The sequence below is a fragment of the Labeo rohita genome, chromosome 6 (genome assembly GCF_022985175.1).
Source record: "Labeo rohita strain BAU-BD-2019 chromosome 6, IGBB_LRoh.1.0, whole genome shotgun sequence".
NCBI classification, from domain to species: domain Eukaryota; kingdom Metazoa; phylum Chordata; class Actinopteri; order Cypriniformes; family Cyprinidae; genus Labeo; species Labeo rohita.
Window position 1 is genome coordinate 25,374,906 of NC_066874.1, and position 23,150 is coordinate 25,398,055.

Consider the following 23,150-nt stretch of genomic DNA (forward strand, 5'->3'; position numbering starts at 1 on the left):
TTGTAAAGTGTTATCAAAATGAACATGCTGTAATTAAAAAGCTTTCAGCACATCTGCATTTAGCCTGCTTTTGCATTTTTCTGTATTTTTGTTTCTATTTGAATTTTCCTGAGTGTCTGCAGCTGTTAAACTAGCAACTATGATATCATAAAAATAATGTTTTAATACACTAACAGCAGATGAGAATATTGAGGGCTAACTGAGCTGCTAACATCTCAGTTGAGCATGTGTGTCATTTCACATTTGAGAGAGCAAATTTTTTTCACAAATAAATACTTTTCAGTGATTTCCCACGACTGGTCCCAGCCTGAGCCAGGGAATGAGCAGCCTTCTGGCTCTCCACCACCTCAAATATTCCAGAATAATGGTAAGAGAGCATGATTTCAGTGAGTGCTCCTTAGTTCAAAACTTTATTATTTAATGATAAATTACTTAGTAATTACAACTTATTTTTCAATCATTCTTCCAAAATGCTGTGTTAAATGTTATTAATTATGATGATAAACTGCTTTTTTGAATAACACATTTCTCTGTTGACATTGTATACTTTTTAAGGAACCACCATGGCTGAAAATGACTTCATGGCACCTCCATGCCCACCTCCATCTCCCTCACAGGAATACAGAGAAGAGATGCCAGCTAACAGCCACAATTTGGCCCTTCCAAGATCTAATGCGATAGAGACCCCGTTTGGTGTTATCACACCAGAAAGTAATTTCTCAACGTGAATATCACACCATTGTCATTTAACAGTTTATCAGATATTGGGATGCTTATTGTTGTTTTTATATTTAGATTTAATCTGGGATCCTCCAAATCTACAGGAGCTTGGTCCACTGAAATTTATAGGTGTTTACAACCTTCCTCCAGCCTTCTGGCCTGCCAGCTTGAAGGATAAGGTGAAGAATCTTGACATTGATGTGGATGAGACAAACAGAGCTGATCCGTCCTCCTCTGTGCCCCATAAAACGTTTGAGGAGCTTCTTGAGAATTTAGATTTCTCAACACTTTCTCCTCATGCAAATGTGGATATCTTTGAAATACTAGGCCTCTCTGTTGATGCATACAGTGAACAGAATGAGATTGATGCTGTCATAAAGCAGGAAGAGGAGGAGGACAAGTTCTGGCTCACCCCTAATGTCAACCATAACAATGGAGCTGCAGCGTTTGATTCTGAAGAACTTCTGTCTTACATCACAGGCTCAAGAAAGAGAAAGAGGGCTGTTTCCTCTGACAATGACTGCTTTTCTTCTGCTAATGAAAGTTTTGCCATGTTTGATGATTTTGAGCTCTTTGAGTCTCCACGTGCTAAGCCTCGACTGGACTCTAATGAGTATGTTGAAGACATTCTCACTGCTCTTTGTACTGCTGTCTTCTCTGACCAAAGCACTGTTTATTTTGATTAAAGCAATGCTATTTGTGAATTAAAAGTCTGGTTTCCACACTGTCTGTGGTCATCTGAGGTTTTTGACACTCAAAAATGTCACATGCGTTAAGATAGTTAAATTTATAGTGCTGGATATCACACTTTCTGGGAACTTTCTGTTACATAGAGGTTGCACATGAAATCCCTGAAAGGGGCGATCCATAAATTACCATCATCATGCACCTAAACAAGAAAGTCATTGTGAATTGCCATTCACAACCCTTTTTACTTCCATAATGTGAGATTATGGGGAATGGATTAGATTGTGAAATCATGTGATCCTAACATGGTCGAGGGATCGCGTTCCATGTAAAACAAACAGCTCATTCTATCCCACTGAGATGCCTCTCAATTTGATCAAACTTGCAGTAAAGTTGTTGTTGCCCTTTACAGGCTGACAGACATGTAATTGATACCTGAAGCTGATGTATCCATTTACTCTAGTTGTATGCTCTGACTGAGAAAGACTAAGGTTTACAGTCAGGATTCATTTCATAAATATATATTATCAGCCAGTAAAAATGATCTGAGCTCGAAAAGGATACGCCATAAGATTGACGGACATCCCTAGTTTACTTAATACCATAAATATGATTTTTTTTTAACCATTTAACCTAACCAAACATAAACATGAAAGTGCGCTATCCACACTTAAATTGTTATAATATATGAATGCTTTGGAATACAGATTTAAGGCTGAAAAATCAGCAGATAATTGCAGAAGAATCTTAAAAAAAAACAATAATTAACGTATAATAAAGTTATACTAGTTTAACATTTTTTTTATTTTAGATAAAAATAAACAACATATTTTTTAATCCAAAATTGCTATAAAAATTAAAGCCATATGTCTAAATAAGTTGTGTTCCAAATTTGAAGTTGATATTAAAAAAATAAAGGTCCTATGAAATTTTGTTTAGGCGTTAGGGTTAGGTTATACCAAAAATAGCCACTGGGTTCCATCCAAACTCCAATTACTTTTTTAAAATGCGTTTTTCTGTCACAAATGTAGAAATTAAAATTTCTATGAAATTCTATGAAATGAAATTTCTCTCTTGATATAACTTGATATAACCAAATACGGAATCTTGAGACTCAGGCTTTCATGTATTTTGTCAAGATATTACAAAGTTTTGATACAGTAATATAAAATACAGTAATATATTTTGTAATATGACACACCCCCACTAAGGGGCTAAAAGATTTTAATGTACCATTTTCATAATAAAGCAATGTCCAATTTCGAATTAGTTTCCACAGAATGAATTTTGAGATTTTAAGCTTTCAAATGATATAATTTATGATGATTACTAAAATATATGATAGGGAAAAAAGACAATAAAAAAAAGCACCAAGCATTCCACAGGTGGGCCGGTAAGCAAATATTTTTAAACAATAGTCATCTCCCAGCAAAAAGAACGTTCCCCTAATGTTAGTTTTTGATTCTCTTTTGGTTATTGTTTTGGGAACCAATTAATAACATTAGGGGAGCGTTAGAATAACGTTCTAAAAACAAAAAACTAACGTTCTGGGAACCAGAAACTAACGTTCTACAAACCAAAAACGAATGTTCTGGGAACCAAAAACTAAGGTTCTACAAACAAAAAACTAACGTTCTGAATTTCCTAGCTAACCAAAAACAAACCATAAAAATAACGTTCTGGGAACCAAAAACTGACAGCTGGGATTTGATCTATATTTGTGAAAAAGGGTCAAAATCCACCATGTTTCTTTTTTGAAGTCGAAATATGATTTATACGACGATAATGATTATGGTGCAATAATTTAGCACAATATTTTGTATGTATGAAACTAAGATAAATATTATAATGTAGTTTCTAAAAGCTAACTGTTGAAAAGATTTGTGTTTTTATACCAGCTAAAGCATTCTTAGATTTACATTGACTCAAATGGCTCTGAGATTAAACGTTTTCCACATTTATGCAGCTCAATTTCTATTCTTCTTCAGTAAACTCTTTAATAGTTGCTCATAACCTAAGCAAAAAAACATGGCACAGTTGCAAACAATTCAGAAATGAAGTTTCAGCCATTTGTCTGATCGTAAAACACCTGTTTGAGAGCATGCTGAACGCATGAAACCAATGGGAATTTGATTAGCCTGTCTTAAATGACAGCAAGGTGGATTTAAATAGAGCTGCTGCCAACACGTCATCGTGTGATGCTCAAACACATTCACACCTCATCTTCTGGTCCTCCAGCATATTCTACCTTCTTGTCGCTCCAGCAGCCCTCGTTGTCTGCCTGAACTCTCACCCTGGTGGTCGGGAAATGTCAAAGAGAGGCCCGTGCCGCAGCAAGGGGGCGTTACGGGGAAAAAACAATTGGCTTTATTGTTATATTTTCACGCATTTGGCTTTTTCCTAGTCTTAGCGCCAGAATAAGCATCAAAAACGAGCACCACGCCGACCGCCAAGTCCGATGGTGTAGCATCCGCCGTGGACTGCTGTTCGCATCCTTCATCTGTCTCGTCTCGTATTGCAATCATTGCCAAACATGTGAGTAGCAACCGCAGCTGAATTGTTCTGCAGTAGCCGTAACGTGTTTTGATACTGCTGGTACAGAGCGAGCTCGATCGCATCCTGCTCTCATTCATCTCATTAGTTTGCGTGAATGTGCTGTGTTTGATACACAATAGTTACTAGCATCCAGCTGCAAACGGTTAGTGGTAGTGTAACACTAACGTTGATACAAAGGCTGGAACATAGCGAGCCATCATCTCTTTGAACGCCGCAAGTGTTGCTTTTAATGCTTCGACTTGTACTTTGCTTTTCTGTCTTAGCATTAGAAAAGCTAGTCCTGCAGATTTGCGCTAAATTTATCCGGGTTTTCGACTGATTCTTGGCGGTGATGTGCTACAAGACGTTCAAGTTGCATCTGTTTGTCACTCAGTGTCTATTCGAGAGACCTGCTGCACGAGATTTGGATGTAAGATTCTGGGTTATTGCATAAACTGCAGACAAAAACACAATTTTCCTTGTGACAAACGCGTCTGGTCCTGCATGACAGACTTCAGAGAATCATATGTGGATTTTAGGTTCGACTGTGCGAACTGCTGTGTGAGGCACAAGACGTTGTGTGGCCTGATGTTATGAACTGGCATGCTCATCTTGATATAGCCAGAAGAGATACAATATTTAATGCATTACCAATATGTTATTTCCTTTTTCTATATACTGTGATATACTGTGTATGGTAGTTTGGGTGTATGTGGAAAGCAACTTTATGACTGGGCCTTAATGTGCATGACAAACTTTATGAATGAATTGCACTTGAATGGTACTGAAGAGTCTGGGACACTTTTTAAATGCTGTCATGTTCCACCATTAACCTTTTTGCATTTAATCATGCATGCTTCACTTACGGACTTATGCTGCTTTTAAATGCTCATAATGTTATATTGATCACTGGAGCACTGGATTATTAATTTTGAGTCAGGTTAATGTTGATATTAATATTAGACATAAAACAGACAACAGGTCTGTTATATTATACAATGTAGTTAATATTATCATTATATCATGTATATATGCCTAGAAATTTTCTTTAATGTAACCCTGGCATTCATAAACTTTTTCAAAAAGCATGGAATGTAAGTATGAAACTGCTGCTAGTAAACGTTTTAATTCATCAAATCTTGTCATTAAAGTTTTTCTTTTAGTTTTCATTTTAGCAAAAGTAGTCAAAACAAGAGTTCAGAAAATCAGAGCATTGCTAGAATTTTGATGTTTAACTGATGGACACAAGCACAGTTTTACAGTGTTTTATTTTAAGCGATGAACACAATGTGTAGTCAAAGTCTGTGTTTTAAACTTTATACAAAAATGCAACAACCTGGACTTGTTTCTTGTAAGAACATCAGACATTTTTAATGCCTTTCATTTTGACAGGACCTGCTAGAAATCAAGTAACGATTCAGTTTATAAAAGGATCTAAAATCATGTTTCTAGGAACAGAGATCCTATTAGATAGGAGTTAGTGGTCATTCCACACTTTGACAAAGTAAAGACACCTGTTGGAATTTTGTCTGTGGGTTTTAATATAACAGTGCATCCTTTTAGCACCTTAACTGATTTACTACAGGAACACAGTAATACAACAATGCATTAATTTGGTACCTCTGTATAGAGGTATTTGTGTAGTTTGTGTTTAATAATACCAAATACAACAAGCAAACTTTTTTTTGAGGTGGGATCATGAACTTGCATTTTGACTGCATTTTTCATGTGTTTCTACATCAAGCCAGCATAATTTTTGACATTAAAGGAATTGTTAAAAAAAAAGAAAATTCTGTCATAATTTACTCACCTTCATGTTGTTCCAAACCCGTATGATTTTCTTTTTTTTTTATTGAACTCAAAAGAAGATACTTTGAAGAATGTTAATAACCAAGCAGCTGCTAGTAGCCATTGACTAGTATCCATACAAGCAACTATTTGTTTACCTTCAATTTTCCACCCATTTAAATTGGAATAGCACAATTTTGACAGTATATGTGCATGTCTTATAGGATGAAGGTGAAACCACGAGTTGTAAGCTGATTCCACTTGAGAATACGGTTCCCAGTATAAAGTAATTACGTTTTATTTATCCAGTGGGAGTCGGAGAAGATAGAGCAACTTCATTCCCTGTGTCTTAATCACAGAGAAAAAGGGGACAGTATACTCAAAGGATTGTACATTGAGTTCTTTCTTTTTCCCTGCTTCATAGGAGAAATGAAACATTTGTGCACTGGGACTGGATGCTCTTACCAGCACACCCCACTTCCGCCATGACACCCAGCAGAGGATTCTGGGATTGACGCAAGCATCACTCCCACTGATGGCCTGGACCAGGTGAGCATATAAGTGTACCTTTTTTATCTCTTTATGCATTATCTATTTATTTGACATAAAGCAATTCTAAATGATTTTCTTATTACCTTTTAGCTGTCTCCATATAGTGCCAGCAATATCTGACCCACTTGTCCCTGTTTTAAGGTTTCAGCTGGCCTGCTGAAGCTATGGGGAGCTGCTGGAGCTGTCTATACAGAGACGCTATCCGAGACAACCATCTCAACAAATTCAAGGTGCATTTAACAAAAAAACGTATTTTTGTCTAGTAGAGCATTGTTTGCATCTGTGATAACCTGTTATGTCTGACAGGTGACTAATGTGGACGATGAGGGAAATGAGTTGGGCTCAGGAACCATGGAGCTCACACAGACAGAGCTCATTCTGCACACACGCAAACGTGATGCCATCCGGTGGCCGTACCTTTGCCTGCGTCGATACGGTTACGATTCCAACCTCTTCTCTTTCGAGAGTGGCCGTCGTTGTCAGACAGGACAAGGTGAGATGATTCTTACTGCTTAATGTGGATTAAGACTAAATTGTGTTTAAAGCAATCAGTAGGTATATTGGTGGGTGGTTGATTGGACTACTTAAAGGGTTGGTTTACCCAAAAATAAAAATTCTGTCATAATTTACTCACCCTTTATGTCATTCCAAACTCATAAGAACCATAAGGTTAATTTTTGAAACATAAATTAGGATATCTTAAATAAAACCTGAGAGGTTTATGTCTTTCTGAAACCTGAAAGTCCAGATAACTGAAATTTTAAAGATAGAAAAATGGCATATGATGTAAAACAAATCCATATGAAGTGCACAGTTTGATTTGATGTGATTTAATTTAGGCTTTTATTTACATCTAAACAATGATTGCATACATACATACATACACAAATGGCAAATACAGAAGCTTGTGCCAGTGAAGTTTGTTCTGTGAATAGAAAAAGAGGAATGAAAGGCTGAATTAAATTTATTGATTATATGAAGTGATCATATCTAATCACAAGACTTAAATTAAAATATTCAATTCATAGGACTTGTTTTATAACACCTTTATAAGCTTTTTGGATCTTTTAAGGTTTGGTTTCCTGGACATTCAATGCAGGGACAAACCTCTCCGGTTTCATTAAAAATAGTATAATTTTCTAGTGGGTTTAGAATGACATGAAGGTTTGTAAATGATGACACAATATTCATTTTTGGGTGAACTTCTCCCGTTTTTTTTAGTAATATTGTAGATATTGTTCATTCTGTCATCCTAATTTAGATTTTTTATGTCTTGCCCCATGCATGAAAGTGACACTCTACCTGTGCATTTACTATTTTTTCTTACTATTTTCTTGCATGCTTTGACAGGGATCTTTGCATTCAAGTGTTCTCGTGCAGAAGAGATCTTCAACCTGCTGCAGGAGCTGATGCAATGTAACAGCATCAATGTGGTGGAGGAGCCCATGATCATGACCCGGCCTGGGCATGCGCCAGAGATGGACATGCCCCGAACTCCACAGACACCCAATAGTGAGCTGGAATATCTACACACTTGAGTTTTATTTGTACATAACTGTAGTCATCAGTTGATTAATCTTTATAGGGTCAAAATATTTGAACAGTGGGGTCATGTTAGATATCAGTTATGAAATATGGATAAACAAGTTAATTATAATGTCATGTCAACGGTATTGCTTTTTTTAGCAATAAAAAAAGTGCATGCACATGCACATTTAAACACCTAGCCACCTGTATTTACATATTTTCACGCTACATTCATTAAATGTCTCTCACAACTTTATTTTTATTTTCAAGTGTGCTGTGAAGCATTGACATTTCTGTAAATGTACAGTAGTCAAATTACACTGACATTAAGATTTTTATAACATTTATGTAACTAGTCACCATTTTAGCTTTTTGCAGCTAAAGTACACATGCTTGTTTCAGTGTTAAAATTCACTTAAATAGCCTTGCGATGTGAGATGAATTTATAAAGCAGAGTTTTGAATTTTGTGGCTTTCAGTCTATAGCATTTGTCTTTTGTTAGACAGGCCATTGAGGTCATGGGCAAAATGGTCCAAAAATATTGATGACTCCTTTCACAAATGTTATTTATGACATATCTCACCCACATATCAACAGAATGTAGCTTATAGGAGGAAGACCTAAATGTCACCTTCTTATCTGTACTCTGCTTTGGTCTGTTTGTGTAGCCCCTGGATTCCCGATGCAGGGTTTTCCTAATGGATACCCAGGATACCCAATCAGTGCAGACTCATCGCAGCCCTCTCTCACCAACGACCACAGACACAGCCTCATGGGACTGGATGACCAAGTGAGAACAAACACCTGCCTGTGCACACATTCAGTAGCCACAAAGTATCTGGACACTCAAGCAGCATTGCATTACACAAATAAACAGAAACAAAAAATGCTAAAGCTTTTCTCAAAACAAAACTTAATTTATTCATTTTTGAAATTATGTTTAAAGGAGGATAGTTCACCCAAAAATGAGAATTGTCATTTGTTCCTGTATTTTTTTTTCTCCTGTGGAACACAAAATAAGTTTAGCACACAAAGTTTAGTGTTATAAATCGACATAATTTTTTAAAGGATTTACTCACCTCCATGTCATTCAAGATGTTCATGTCTTTCCTTCTTCAGCAGAAAAGAAATTAAGGTTTTTGAGGAAAAAAATTCCAGGATTTTTCTCCATATAGTGGACTTCAATGGGAACCAACAGGTTGAAGGTCCAAATTGCAGTTTCAGTGCTGCTTCAAACGGTTCTACACGATCCCAGCCAAGGACTAAGGGTAGTGAAACAGTGAATCAGTCATTTTCTAAAAAAAAAAAAAATATGGTGTTGCATGTGAGCCTGTTTACAAACCTGTTGTCCAACAAAGGTATCATTTACTGACATGCTTTTTCTCTAAATTAACTTCATAAGCTTAGTCGAGTGTTTGAAATAACCTTTTGCGATCAGACGTGGGTTCATATCACAGAATGACACAGAAATCATTCTATTTTAAAGAATTATAAAAGCTATGTTGATTAGCATTGCATTATAAATATACTTTATCCTTATAAAAATACCCAAGATTGCTTGAAGAACACAGACAAACCATATATTGTAACAATTGTATGTTTATTGTCAAGTTTCCTCAGTTAAAATTTCTCTGTCTGCGTTCTATTCAGCTACTATTTCCCGGAGCGTCGTCAGTACTATTACTTCTGCTAGAAAGCACATGTGGAGTTTCTGCGCAAGGGTGCCCTCCAGCTTTCAGTGAATTAAACAGTCATTACATTGTACGTGTGTACTTAGTTATGCTCTATTTTGGGTAAAAATAGAAAAGATACTTTTCTCTAAAGAAACAGGATTCCCAGAATTATCGCCAGTGACATCGTTATCGCAGTAAACACCAGAAATTATCGTGATTAATTTTTAAGCCCATATTGCCCATCCCTGTCTTATACTAGCTCTGCATCCACAACTTCACACATTATGTAATCACATTGGAAAGGTCATGCGTGACATACGCAGAAGTACCGATTCAGTGTTTACAAAGCAAACTTGCAAAGGCTAAGTCAAACGGCCTTTACAAAAAAAGGTAAAACAACGATGTCTGGATGATTTTGAAGTTGGAGGAGAAAATGAGAGAGTTTTTCGCCCTGCCCTACCCTACCTTTTTGAACCAGAGTACACAGACAAATAACTAAACGTGCGTGACCTTTCCAACATGATTACATAAAGTGTGACGTCGTAGATGTGATTGCAGAGCCAGTACAAGATGAGCATTTGTGGTTAAAAAGTATATACATTTGTATTATTCAACAAGACCCTTATTCCTCGGCTGGGATTGTGTAGGGCCCTTTGAAGAAACTGCAGTTCGGACCTTCAACCTATTGGCTCTCATTGAAGTCCACTATATGGAGAAAAATCCTGGAATGTTTTCTTCAAAAACCTTAATTTCTTTTCGACTGAAGAAAGAAAGACATGAACATCTTGGATGACATGGGGATGAGTGAATTATCAGGAAAGTTTAATTCAGGACTGAACTAATTCTTTAAAATGAATCAGTTTAACTAACTTCCCTTTTTTGTTTTCAGACCCATACATATGTGAATACAGTGGGCATGGAAACTGACCTCTCGAGCCGCCACTGTGTCCACTCCCTGCCCGAAGTGCGGCCCACCACCTACCCAGAAACCTCAACTACCACCACTATACGTGGAGGCCCAGTCCCAGCCCAGCCCAGCATGCACTGCTGCCCCCTGGACGACCCTCACAAAGACCCTCAGGTCTTTCTCCAGCCTGGAGCCCAGGAGGTGAAGTTCATGTTGGGCCCGACCCCAGCACAGCGCCACCTGATGGAAAGAGACAGAGACCGCCACGTCACTCACCCGCTTCGAGCGCCAGACGGCAGCTCTGAAACAGAAGGAGAGGAGACTCCGTCCGTACACATGTGCAACACACACTCCTACCACCATTGCCATCATCTAATGCACCGTCACCCGAGCATGGAGCCTTGCCCGGAAAGCCAGCTGACGTACGAGAATATCAACGGACTCCGAGGGGCACGTAGGCAAAGGCTGAGTCCGAGCACTGTGTCTCAATCTCAGTCTTTGGGCTCCAGTAGCAGTAGCAGCACCACCGGTGATTCCCGCACACACACGCATCCGCACTCCCTCCCGCTCACGCACACGCACGCTTCCTCGCTGCCTCCGCAGGGGTACGGCTGTGACCGGGGGATGGGGGTCGGCGGTCATCGGCGCACCGCGTTGCTCAATTATGAGAACCTTCCGTCGCTCCCCCCGGTTTGGGAATACCGTGCGCTTCAGCGTGAGGAGGAAGAGGATCAGGATGAAGACGAGGATGAGGATGAGTACGAAGAGGAAGAGGAAGAAGAATATGATGAGTATGAGTATTCTGAAGGGCCTGCAACTCCAAACGGATACCATCAGGAGAGTGGCGGCGGTGGGATTCATCGCGATGCCCTGCAGAACTATGTCAACACTGAACAGGTGCGTCAACAAGAGCATGAGCAAATACATGTAGAGAAAATGCCAAATGTAATTCCAGGGTAAAAATAGTAAAATGGTGATTTCCAGGTCTGGAAAGTTCTGTGAAAATAGTAAATAAATTAAAAGTCAAAATTAAAGATTAAATCATTAAGTCAAGAGATTTTAAATGTCTTTTAAAGAAGTCTCTTCTGCTCACCAAGCCTGCATTTATATGATCTAAATTACAGCAAAAGCAGTAATATTGTGAAATATTTTTACTATTTAAAATAACTGCTTTCTATTTGAATATATTTTAAAATATAATTTATTTCTGTGATCAAAGCTAAATTTATAGCATCATTACTCCAGTCTTTAGTGTCACATGATCCTTCATGATCATTCTAATACACTGATTTGCTGTTCAAGAAACATTTATTATTATAAATATTAATATCAATATTAAAACAGTTGAGTAATTTTTTTAGGATTCTTTGATGAATAGAATGATAGGCATTTATTTGAAATAAAAAGCTTGTGTAAAATTACACACAATAACATTCAGTAGCTTGAATATATATATATATATATATATATATTATTATTATTATTATTATTATTTATTTATTTATTTTTTTTTTTTTTTGAAGGGGAAAGAAATTATAGAAGTGAATAGGCTACTTAATTAATTAATTATACTATGAATTATAATACTTAATAATTAATTTCTATGATTAAGTAAAAATGTAAATAAAATGTAATAAATATATTTTATAATTATATAAATATTATATATAATTTACATAAATTATAGAAATTATTATAGAAATCTATGATTTATATAAAATATTGATTATATAATAAATCAATCAAATGTCAAAGAAATATAATAAAATTACTAATTAAATATATTTCATTATAAAAATTCTAATGCAAAGTAAATAAAATAATAATAATACTATAAATGTTAGGGAGATTTCTAGATTGAATATTTATTTATATAGTTATACTTAGCTCTAAAATAATTTAATTGGCTATTGCTCTTAAAAAATTCTGTCTGTAAAAAATTATATATATGCAAAAACATTAATCATGAATTACGTTATGAAAAATCATTGGTCCAAAAAAAAAAATATATATAAAAATAAATAATAAAATCAGTGGAATTTCTAGAGTGAATTGAGATGTACTTACATGCAAACTCTTAACAGCTACAGCCTCCAACACGTCTTCGTCACGCTTGCCCTCCCCACCCTCACCCACCTGAGAGGGCCAACCGGGTTTTCAACTTCGACTTCAGACGTCAGCGAGCGGGACGTGGCAGCGCCACCTGCGAGCAGCACAGCCGTCACCCGCCTCCTCCTCCCTCTCGCCAGCTCAACTACATCCAGGTGGACCTGGAGGGTGAGCCCTCCGGTTGCTCGGGACACGGAGGAGGGGCTCCGGTACCACAGAGACCTCCTCCCCTCAAACGTGGCATGGCTGCCGCCGCAGCGGCCCCGTCCTCCCGCCGTGGAGAATGCTACGCCGTGATCGACCTAAAGAAGACAGCAGCCATGTCCAACCTACAGAAGGCTCTCCCTCGGGATGACGGCACCTCGCGGAAGACACGCCACAACAGTACCGATTTGCCTCTGTAGGAGGGGAAAAAGAGAGTTACAGGTACGACAGGAATAAAAATGAGGGAAAGTGTTGAGGAAAGAGAGAGTTTTGGTGGTATTTTCCTCCCACCATTATAGTGAAGCCTCTATTTTCTCATTTTCTACACTCATACCAACTGCTGCTTGATGAAATAGTAACTCCATTGAGCCGAACACTGAGCATTTTATTTATTTATTTTCTCACATTTTGCGTGGGAAGGTTGGGAGATGATAGTTAACTACTTATCACCGTGGTTTTTGGTTGCGGACTGGGCTTTGGGCCAAAGAATTGGGTTTCGAAAAAAATACTTCATTCAGGAAACAATCTGCAGTGTTTCTAAGTGTCTTAATCCTTTTTTCACTTTTGTTTTGTTTGTTTGTCATTTATGGTTTGTTGATTTAAAGGGATAGTTCACCCAAAAATCAAAGACAGCAGCTAGATAACTAAAATATTGTATATATTTTGAGTGATGTTTGAGCGAACTATTCCTTTACTTTTCAGTAAGGCAGCAAAGTATTTTGACACTTGAGCAGACTTGAAACCACCTTAAGTGTTTCATTACCACATCATTTTATAATTATCAAAACAGATCAGATCAAGTTTCTTCTGTAACTGAAGACAAGCTCTTCATCATGTTAAAGATACTCCAGCAGTCTCTCATTGTCTGTTTCAGTTGCCATATGTAGCTATGTGGAGGCTGCAACAAGGATGAAGAGCTAATCGTTCAGTATTTGAATGCCTCTTGATTCTCCTATCCTCAGGAATTGATTCGATCAATTCAGTTTGCACTTATAGTTCTCAAATTGTAACTGAGCCTCCAGTTTTTTCACAATTCCCCACTAAGTTATGGCCAAAAAAAGTGCTGTTTTGAGTACTAAGAACCAGACTTCGGCCCAGCAAAACAAATGAAAATGGAAATTCTGATCCAAAAATGAGCTTGTTTTGTTCAGTATCTGCTCAAGCACCATTGATAGTCATTTTTTATTTAGCAATTTTTTCTCTTTTCTTATCAGAACACGGTCAGATATTGTTTTTCACTTTCCCACAAACTGAAAGGAAAGAGCAGTTTAAAGCGGATATTTGCATTGAAAAAAAGTAAATAAATATTTTCAAGTAAAAAAAACAAAAAATAGTAAAAGTAGTTAAATAGTTAAAGTAAGTAAACAGCTATTCTCACATCCCCAAAGTGACAATATACCTGAGAGTGACAATTCTCTGTGAATCCAAGAGTGTATTTATGTACATCTATGTTTTGTAAAGCTACGTAAAGCACCATATGCATATTCAGAGGTAAGAATGTTAATTATTTTTTATATTTAAAAAAAAAAATATGCCAGGAATCATGAGGCAAAACATATTTATTTAATTTAGAATTATTTATCTATCTAGCTGTCTGTTAGTTTATTTATGAATTAATTTATTGTTTCGTATTATTCGTACGAGTAGATAACATGTCGTTAGATTTGTCGTTTTAGAGATGCCAAAGGTGGTATGGGAGACCACAGAATCTACCTTGGTATTATTTAACGTCTTTTTTAATCTGCAGTTTCATGTTGAATAATAACTGTATTTGTGCCAAAAATATAATGATATCACTGAACTATGTGCCATTGGTAAATGTTGACTTTTAGGGCTAACAATCAGCAACATGTAAAACATAAATGCAGCTGTTCTTTACAATTACATCACGATCAGTTCAGGGCTTGATGATATTTTGTCTACACAAGTACACTAAAAAAAACTAGACACGTCAGTGTATTCCCAGTGAAATCCCATTGTATCTATCCTAATTCGTTAAAGGTGATGTTTTATAGTCTAACATTACTGCTGTTTTTCATTGGACTTTCATAAATCAGCTATTTTTATAACACAGTTGGTGTTCTGGTTACACATCTTTTGTTTTACAGTTTGAGCATTTGCTTTCTTACGGTTGTTAATTCAGCCCTAAAATGAGTTTTGTTTCTCACCAACGATACTGATGTAGCTATACATTTCTGAAGTTATGAAAATTTTGCTAGGGACCTCCAAGAGCTGAGGTTTTTATCTTGCTGGGCGTGGATGCAGACCCAGTTTTTCAAAATCTTACTGGCAGCCATATTGTTCTGAGCGCAGGGCTTTGTGGGCCGTACTTACCGTACGCATATTTTTAGCAAAAAGTTGACTGATAACTTCGAAATATGTAACGTGAGATGGGTTGTGCTTACTATTTTAACTCTATTGGAAACTAACGACATCGCAGTAGATTTAGATGTTTTGCCAGAAGCCATAATTGAAAGAAAATATTTTAAGGGTCAGGTACCGGAATCTTGTTTTTTAAGAAAAATGTTTAGAGTGATAAATGTGATTTATTTTTTTATCGCCGAAATTTTCAAATTTAAAAAAAAAAGTGGAAAGATTATATGCTACATCGTTTTGATTTGGAGAGCCTTGCAGTTCAATACAATATTGCTGCCAAATAGTAAATCCAAATAAGATCAACACATTACACTCACAATCACAGTTACATACTTATTGTACTTTAAGAATGCGATGATGAACTATTTGGACACTTTTAGACACTTTTCAGAGGATCGATCTAGTTTTTAACATCTATATTTTGGTATTGTGGTATGATAAACATTTTGCAATAACAGCTAATGGAGTCATATCAGAATTTGTTTGAGTTGTTCAAGAACATGTGCTGTGATACAAGTCACAGTTGTGTGTGCGTTCAGAAAGGACTGGATCCACAGTGGGTTTACTGTCTTTCTCAGGCCTCATCTTGATAAACATGCGCTATATGTGTATTTAAACCAGGCTTGAGGAAAAAAAAAAATAATAAAAATAAAAATCTAGTCATCTTGTCTGTAGGCGTGGGATCATAGAGAACTTGATTGTGCCATAAGTGATTTTCGTCCACTCTTTTAAAATAATGTGTAGCTATAGTGGAAATTTAAAGGTACAGTAGCACATACTAACTAGAATCCTGTGTTGACTTTGATTGCGTGGGGCCGCTTTGGAGTGTAAATGCTTGTTTCGTTGGTTGGTTTTTATGTTTTTATATCTTCCATACACCTCATTAATTTCATTCAGCCCTTGAGTTACATGTTAGACCCAGGTTAAATGCACTGAAATTGTAACAGAGTGAGAAATCATCTGACAGTACTGTAAATCCCTGTGTGAAATCATGATTTTTTTTTTTTTTTTCCTTTTTCCAATTTTCCAAGAAGTACAATGAATGAATGTGCTTATTGAGCTAAACGGGAAATAGTTTCCACTTTTCAGTTTTTTTGGTTTCCATGAAAACAACATTGAACCTCTTAGTTACGGAATGCCAGTTCTCATCGAGTGATTATGATTCAGTTTCTCATCTAAACCTGGGATGGTATTCCACTTGAAGAGGGTTTCGCAGTGACCTTATCGAATGACCTGTCCTATTGGCGGTAGATTTACATTGTCATAATAAAGCTTAGGCGAAGCTCAATGACTGTGATGTACTGTACATTAATGTGAATGTGTCTCAAATGTGTCAGAGTTAAAGAGAGAGAAGGAGAGCTGGCCGTGCATGGACTCTTTCCTGGAGACTGCATTTCTGAAGCTCCTCAAACTCTCAAACTGTCTCGCTCTCTGTCTGAATGTACCACACAGAGATGGACTTGTAAAATGCTCAGATGAGGTGATTTACACACACAATGTTTCTATCCTCCCTGATGAAAAGATGTGTTAATGTTAACGTTTCGTCTCAAGAATTCCGATTTCGATTCGATTTTTTGATTATGTTTCTTTATATACAGTATTTACATTTTCTTGTAAGTATGTAATTCTGTGTATGTACATAACATATATGGGTATGCAGTTGCAGTCAGCTTCTCCTGTGTTCGTTTGTGTTGGCGCAACAGACACTACTTTTGCCACAGCCATTTGTAGAAAGAGCAACGCCTTGACAGTCATTCCATTAGATGGACATTGCAGTCTCTATAAACAGATCGGAGATCTCCTATAGTCTGGTGATGTTGCGGTCGCAACCCTTCCCCATTCTTACAATGCAAAGCAGGCATGCCCCATGTTGAATGTTATTTTCAGTCATATAAACTTTTGAAGAGAAAGGCTTGTATAATAAAAATGAATGTGATTAAATGTAATGTCAACATTAAAAACTGGAAATGTCATCAAGTGTTTGCTCCGATGCGTGTTTGAACGTCTGAGAACAAGATGGATAGCTCTCGAAAGAAACAGAAATGGTGAACATTATGTACTTTCTGTTTTCAGTGTGAGCTGTCTACTTAGTACACTAGATGGCAGCAAAGCTACAAGAGCATGTGAAAGAAGAACATAAATGTATGATTCTGGAGGATCAAAGTCTAGTTTAGACTTAAAAAAAACAGTAAACTAACAAGGAAATTAATATGTTATAAAAACAACAGTTTTTATGTCATTTTAAATTAATTCAATAAAAACATTAGTTAAACATTTATTTATTTATTATTACTATTGCTCATTCGGTTGGAGCTTAGAATATAGTGAATATCAGGTATGGTTATCTTGTAAGAAAAGTGAATTTTATAACCAAAAAAAATTCTAATTTAAAGCAATTAAAAAAAAGAAGGAATAATCAGTCTAAAGATTATGTGCTCCTCTTTTTTTGATCATTGTTGCGTTTTTTTCACTTACAATTTCTATATATTTTAAAATTAAACAATATGTTATTTGAACAATTACACCTTTTTGAGCCATTAAGTTGGCAATGTTTGTTTTTAAATTAATTATATAGAATTCCAAGCACCATGAAACTGCTCCTCCCCACAGTCATGTACAGCGGGAAAGTGCCATATCTAACATTTAAAATACAATAATGTATTCATAAATATCAAATATATGATGTAAATGGCATAAAAAAACTAAATGCTTAATAAATTTTAAAAATATATATAATAAAAGTGGTGGGAGTTGTGTCACTGGTGTTACCGTTGAACAAAAATGGTTTATTTTGAAATAAAAATCACACTGCTGACATCACTTGACTTCCTTCTTCCTATTTCCTAAAGATCTATGAAAAAAGCCCCATGTTAAGTCCATTGTCTCTTTTCAGTTATCAGAAATGTTCTCATTTATCTCATGATTTCATATGAAGCTTTTGAGCTTTTGAATAAAGTCACTGGTGTGACCTACTTTATTGTTAGGGAATTTTAAAACACGATAATACAAATGGATTAAACTACTTAATTTAGGGAGTATATTATAATTGACAATATTTAGTTTGATACCTTGCTGCAGCTATTTTGTAAAATGCATTTTTCATGAAAAATGTCACTGGTGTTACCTTCCTTATGGTGATTCACTGTGTCACTAGTGACACTGTGTTTTTTTCCTGCCACATTAAATAAAACATAATCTCCTTGTTTCTTGCATTTTCATTATTTTTCTGTAACTCTGACGACACGTGCTGATGAAAAATTAGAAATAATTTTTCATAAAGTCCTTTAATATCGCCAAAGAAGGTAACACCAGTGACAAAAAATGGTACATGTGGTCTTTAAATAGTTGCACAAAAAAGATTTAAAAAGTGCACATTTCTGTAGAATGACCCAGCTACCAAATAGGCCTAAAGCCAAATAAAATACACTCACAGGCTACATTTTGTACTTGAAACACTTTTAATTTAATTTAATTTTATTATTATTTTAATATCACACCTATTACAAAAAAAAAAAACCCCTCTGGGGCCAGTAAACAACCACCCATAACACCCTGGTAAAAAAAATACTGAGAACACTGTCGACCCACTTTTTTGTACATTTTTTAAATGTGGTGTCCGGTCTTATCCACATCCAGCTATTTTTAGCTGTACAAAATAGCTTGTTTTGCTGCTTGATACTGCAAATTGGTGTAACTTACTATATTATATTAAGCATGTATTATATTAATTATGAACACTGGTTTGTAGTGCAAACAGTTTTACCGTTTACTGCACATTGTTATTCTTCTTGTTATTCCTATGGTGAAAAAATAAACCGGAAGTCTCACCCATAGGCTTACTTCCGCGTTGAAGACAAAGATGGATGAATCATCGGCACCACTCATATTTTTAAGAAATAGTCAAATCCAGCTTATTAATAATTATTTGATATCACATGCATGTATTATTATTATAATCATTATAATCAAAATACTGTTTTCTTAGTGGAATCCAAATACAAAAGGTAAGATTATAAAATAATTAATTCTTGTATTTATTTGATAGCCTTGTTAGTAAGTAGAATGAAAATACAGGCGGGAGTTTGACTGACAGGAAATCTGACCAATCATAACGGCGGTAATTGGTATTTATAACGCCGAATCTGCCATTTTTGGTCCCACAAACAAACCAGAAATGAGATTAGATTACCATCGGTGGACATCAGTTATAGAAATAGACTGAATACTATAAAAGCCAGATGTACTTTGATGACTGAGAAAGATATCATACAGCAAATAATGAGAATTTGGCTGAAGTTGGTTATTGATAAGTTACTCTTTTGGACCACATGTCTTTCAAACATGGTCTTACGATAAAAATAATGCGAAAATACAGTGTATCTGTAACATGTTTTGACGCAGGATAATTGGCAGTCTCTTACAAAGTAGAACAACGTAACCAAATAATGAGGAGGTCCATGGGAACAGAGTTAAGGCGTTTTGAGAAGACATCTCCTACAATAAGATCAGAGGTTGAAAACCATATAAAAGTGTGAGACTCGAGTGAGCTGGACAGATGTTCTGCAGGCATCTCAGCTATGTTGTTTCATCCAATAAAGTATTATTTTGTCTTCTGGGACTCTGAATAGCCTATTTTTTTGCAAGACTTAGAAGACTCTCTCCACTACAAAACAAGATAACTTCTGACATTCATGTTTATTTTGTGCTATAACTAGTAAAGAGGAAGAGATGATCGGTTGACTTGTTGCTTTTACTGAGGTGTTGCAGCAGTCCATGACAACACATTAAAGAACCACAAAACTCTATTTATTGCTTACATTTATTAAAAAGTAACAAAATTTGGAAGCTGAGACTGTTTCATATCAAATGTAACCTGCTCTGTCTTGTTTGCCGGCACGTTGTCTGTTTTCTCTTTGCTCCGTGATGTACTTTTACACTGTGTGAGAACATGATGTGTGGCATGAGAGTGCCATGGCTTGTTGGATGTAACAACAGTAACTAATGCTACAAAACTGATACAGTTTTTTTTGTGCTGACTGTACATTATCTCTACTTATTTAGTTATTATTAAGGTTATTTATAAGCTGCTTACAGTTGAAACTCATATCCAGAGATAAGATCGAGTCTGGTTTGAATTGAATTTGTAAACATTATACATACAGAATATCCAAAATCTGTTGTTTCTGATTTAGCTAAATTGCCTTTGTTATTGTTTTTGGACAAGTTTTTGACAGCTATGACATTTGGGTTACCATTTAATGAAGAACAAAAAGATTAGCTTTCTCAAATGACTAAACCCTGGGAAGCCCATTGTTCCTTTCCCATAAACAAGATCAGGCTGGAATGTTCTGAGGGCAAGTAAATATTTGTTATTTTGTACTTCTTTCTTTTCTTCTCTCTCTCTCTCTCTCTCTCTCTCTCAGACACTGTCAGTTTGATCAAAGAAAGGTTTTCACATTTAAGTGCACTTGATATTGCAACTTCACCCTGTGACAGTTACGTATGTTTAAACAAAGCAAAAATTATTTAACTGTACAATTCAGAACACGTTTCAAATGTTTCTATAGCAAACAAACACAAGATACATGATGATTGCCCAGGTTTGTTTGTTTGTTTATATTTATTTTATTTTAAATACTTAGGGGGTTCAAACTAAATTGTCCATTTAATTATTATTTTAATTTTACATTTATACCTATTATGACTGCAGAGAATGATGGAAAACAAAATATGAGCTAAAAATGTCAACATGCACATTATTATATATAATGATCTGACAAGCAAAATAAAACAGTGGATGTGTGCATGCATTTTAACAATATATATACAGTTGAGGTCATAATTCACATTTGCTTTGCAGAATGTCAGATAGATCAACACTGATAAGCAAGGTGCGAATATTCAGGTTTTGACTATTTAATTGCACTTAAATTAGTGTATGAACATGATCGTTTCAACACCTTTGGCAAACTCTTCTAAAATTGCATCAGCCATGCCTGTCAATTTTTATCATGATACTTTTGCACAACTTCTGCACTGTGAGTCTCTTACTCAACCTAGGTGTCAGATCACCTGACTGTAGTGCAGGACCAACTTCTATTTTTTATTTCTTTTTAAAATTAAAAGAAATAATAGGAGAAAAAAAAGTTAAACAATTATTTGTTGCAATATGTTTACAATACAGTTAACAGAAGTAACAAAATGTTGAATGAATCAAAAATTTATCAGTTCTAATTAAATGTACTCATCACAAGAACACATTCATTTAAAAAAGATGAATGACTCTAAAATTGCTCTAACTAAACATCCATTTTTTTTTTTTTGCCTTATATACAGTTGTGGTCATAAGTTTACATACACCTTGCTGAATCTGCAAAATGTTAACTATTTTATCAAAATAAAAGGGATCGTACAGAATGTATGTTATTTTTTATTTAGTACTGACCTGAATAAGATATTTCACATAAAAGACATTTACTATCCACAAGAAAAAATAATAGCTGAATTTATAAAAATGACCCCATTCAAAAATTTACATACGCTTGATTCTTAATACTGCATTGTTACCTGAATGATCCACAGCTGTTTTTGTTTGTTTGTTTGTTTGTTTGTTTTTAGTGATTGTTTGTCCTGAACAGTTAAACTGCCCACTGTTCTTCAGGTCCCACAAATTCTTTGGTTTTTTCAGCATTTTTATGTATTTGAACCCTTTCTGACAATGACTGTATGTCATTTTCACACTGAGGACAGCTGAAGGACTCATATGCAACTATTACAGAAGGTTCAAATGCTCACTTATGCTCCAGAAGGAAACACAATGCATTAAGAGCCAGGGGGTGAAAACTTTTGAACAGAATGAAGATTTATACATTTTTCTTATTTTGCCTAAATATGTTTTTTTTTTTTTTTTTCCCATGTAGTACTGATTTTCAGAAAGAACCTACAGAAAATACTCACGTTTCCCAAAAGTCAAAAAAGGGGAAACTTCACCCTGATCTTCAAATTCAACAACTTTTCACCCAGTTTTTTCATTTTAAAAAGAAATAAAAAATAGAAGTTGGTCCTGCTACAGTCAGGTGATCTGACACCTAGGTTGAGTAAGAGACTCACAGTCCAGAAGTTGTGCAAAAGTATCATGAAAAAAATTGACAGGCATGGCTGATGCAATTTTAGAAGAATTTGCCGAAGGTGTTGAAATGATTATGTTCATACACTAATTTAAGTGTAATTAAATTCTCAATATCTGAGTACATTGCTTATCAGTGTTGGATCCATCCGATAGTTTGAAAAGCTACAGAACTACATTCTTGTGTGTTTAAATCAAATAGCAAGTAATAAATGAGCACAAATTATTATGATCTCACTAAGATATAGATAAAAAAAATAATGAAATACAATTTAAATTTATTTTAATACTAAATACATTTTTCTCATAACATTTTATTCACATAAAATATTTAAGAGGCATTTTGTACCTTACACAATAAATCAGTTATATATATATTTCATTCAGTTAATATATGTAATCTACTGTGCCTTCTCATCCTTCACCTAATCCAACAGGAAAGGAAGATTCATTCCAAAGACTTTGTAATCACATGATTCAACGCTTGAATAACAGATTTTTTTTTTTTTTTTTAAGAATTCAGTTACATCAAATCCTGTGTTATAAAAGCAGTTGTATAATATTCCCATTAGTCATTTATTGCATGATGATATAAGCATGAATTTTATAAGGAGGGCGGAGCCAAGACACTGGAGACAAAGATGTTGCAGAGCAAGTTTAAAAGTTTTAAAAATTCTCATTTTAGGACAAGATGGTATGAGAACTTAAAGTTTGCATCCACTGTTACAATGCTTGAGCCTTACTGTTATTAAATTAATCATCAAATCGTCTTTTTGAGCAGTTTAACCTTAACACAAGGTCATCTTGACCTTGCTAATGCAGCTTAGTTCTCAGATATGAATGTCTCTGATGAAAACAACAAACAGATATCATAACCAGAGTCTAAATCAGAATAATTAGGGGTTATGATATCTGTTTGTTGTTTCCTCGTATCATACTCTTTAAA

At 35.5% G+C, this 23,150-nt stretch overlaps 1 protein-coding gene across 1 annotated transcript; it reads left to right on the forward strand.

The window, feature by feature from the left end:
* The first annotated feature begins 3,605 nt into the window (after positions 1-3,605).
* Positions 3,606-15,929, forward strand: frs3 (fibroblast growth factor receptor substrate 3). Its single transcript, XM_051113036.1, has 8 exons — positions 3,606-3,942; positions 6,155-6,279; positions 6,424-6,512; positions 6,589-6,775; positions 7,633-7,794; positions 8,478-8,599; positions 10,372-11,286; positions 12,474-15,929. The coding sequence occupies exons 3-8, from the start codon at positions 6,447-6,449 to the stop codon at positions 12,900-12,902; spliced, it is 1,881 nt and encodes a 626-aa protein (XP_050968993.1). The 5' UTR covers positions 3,606-3,942; positions 6,155-6,279; positions 6,424-6,446; the 3' UTR covers positions 12,903-15,929.
* The last annotated feature ends 7,221 nt before the right edge of the window (positions 15,930-23,150 follow it).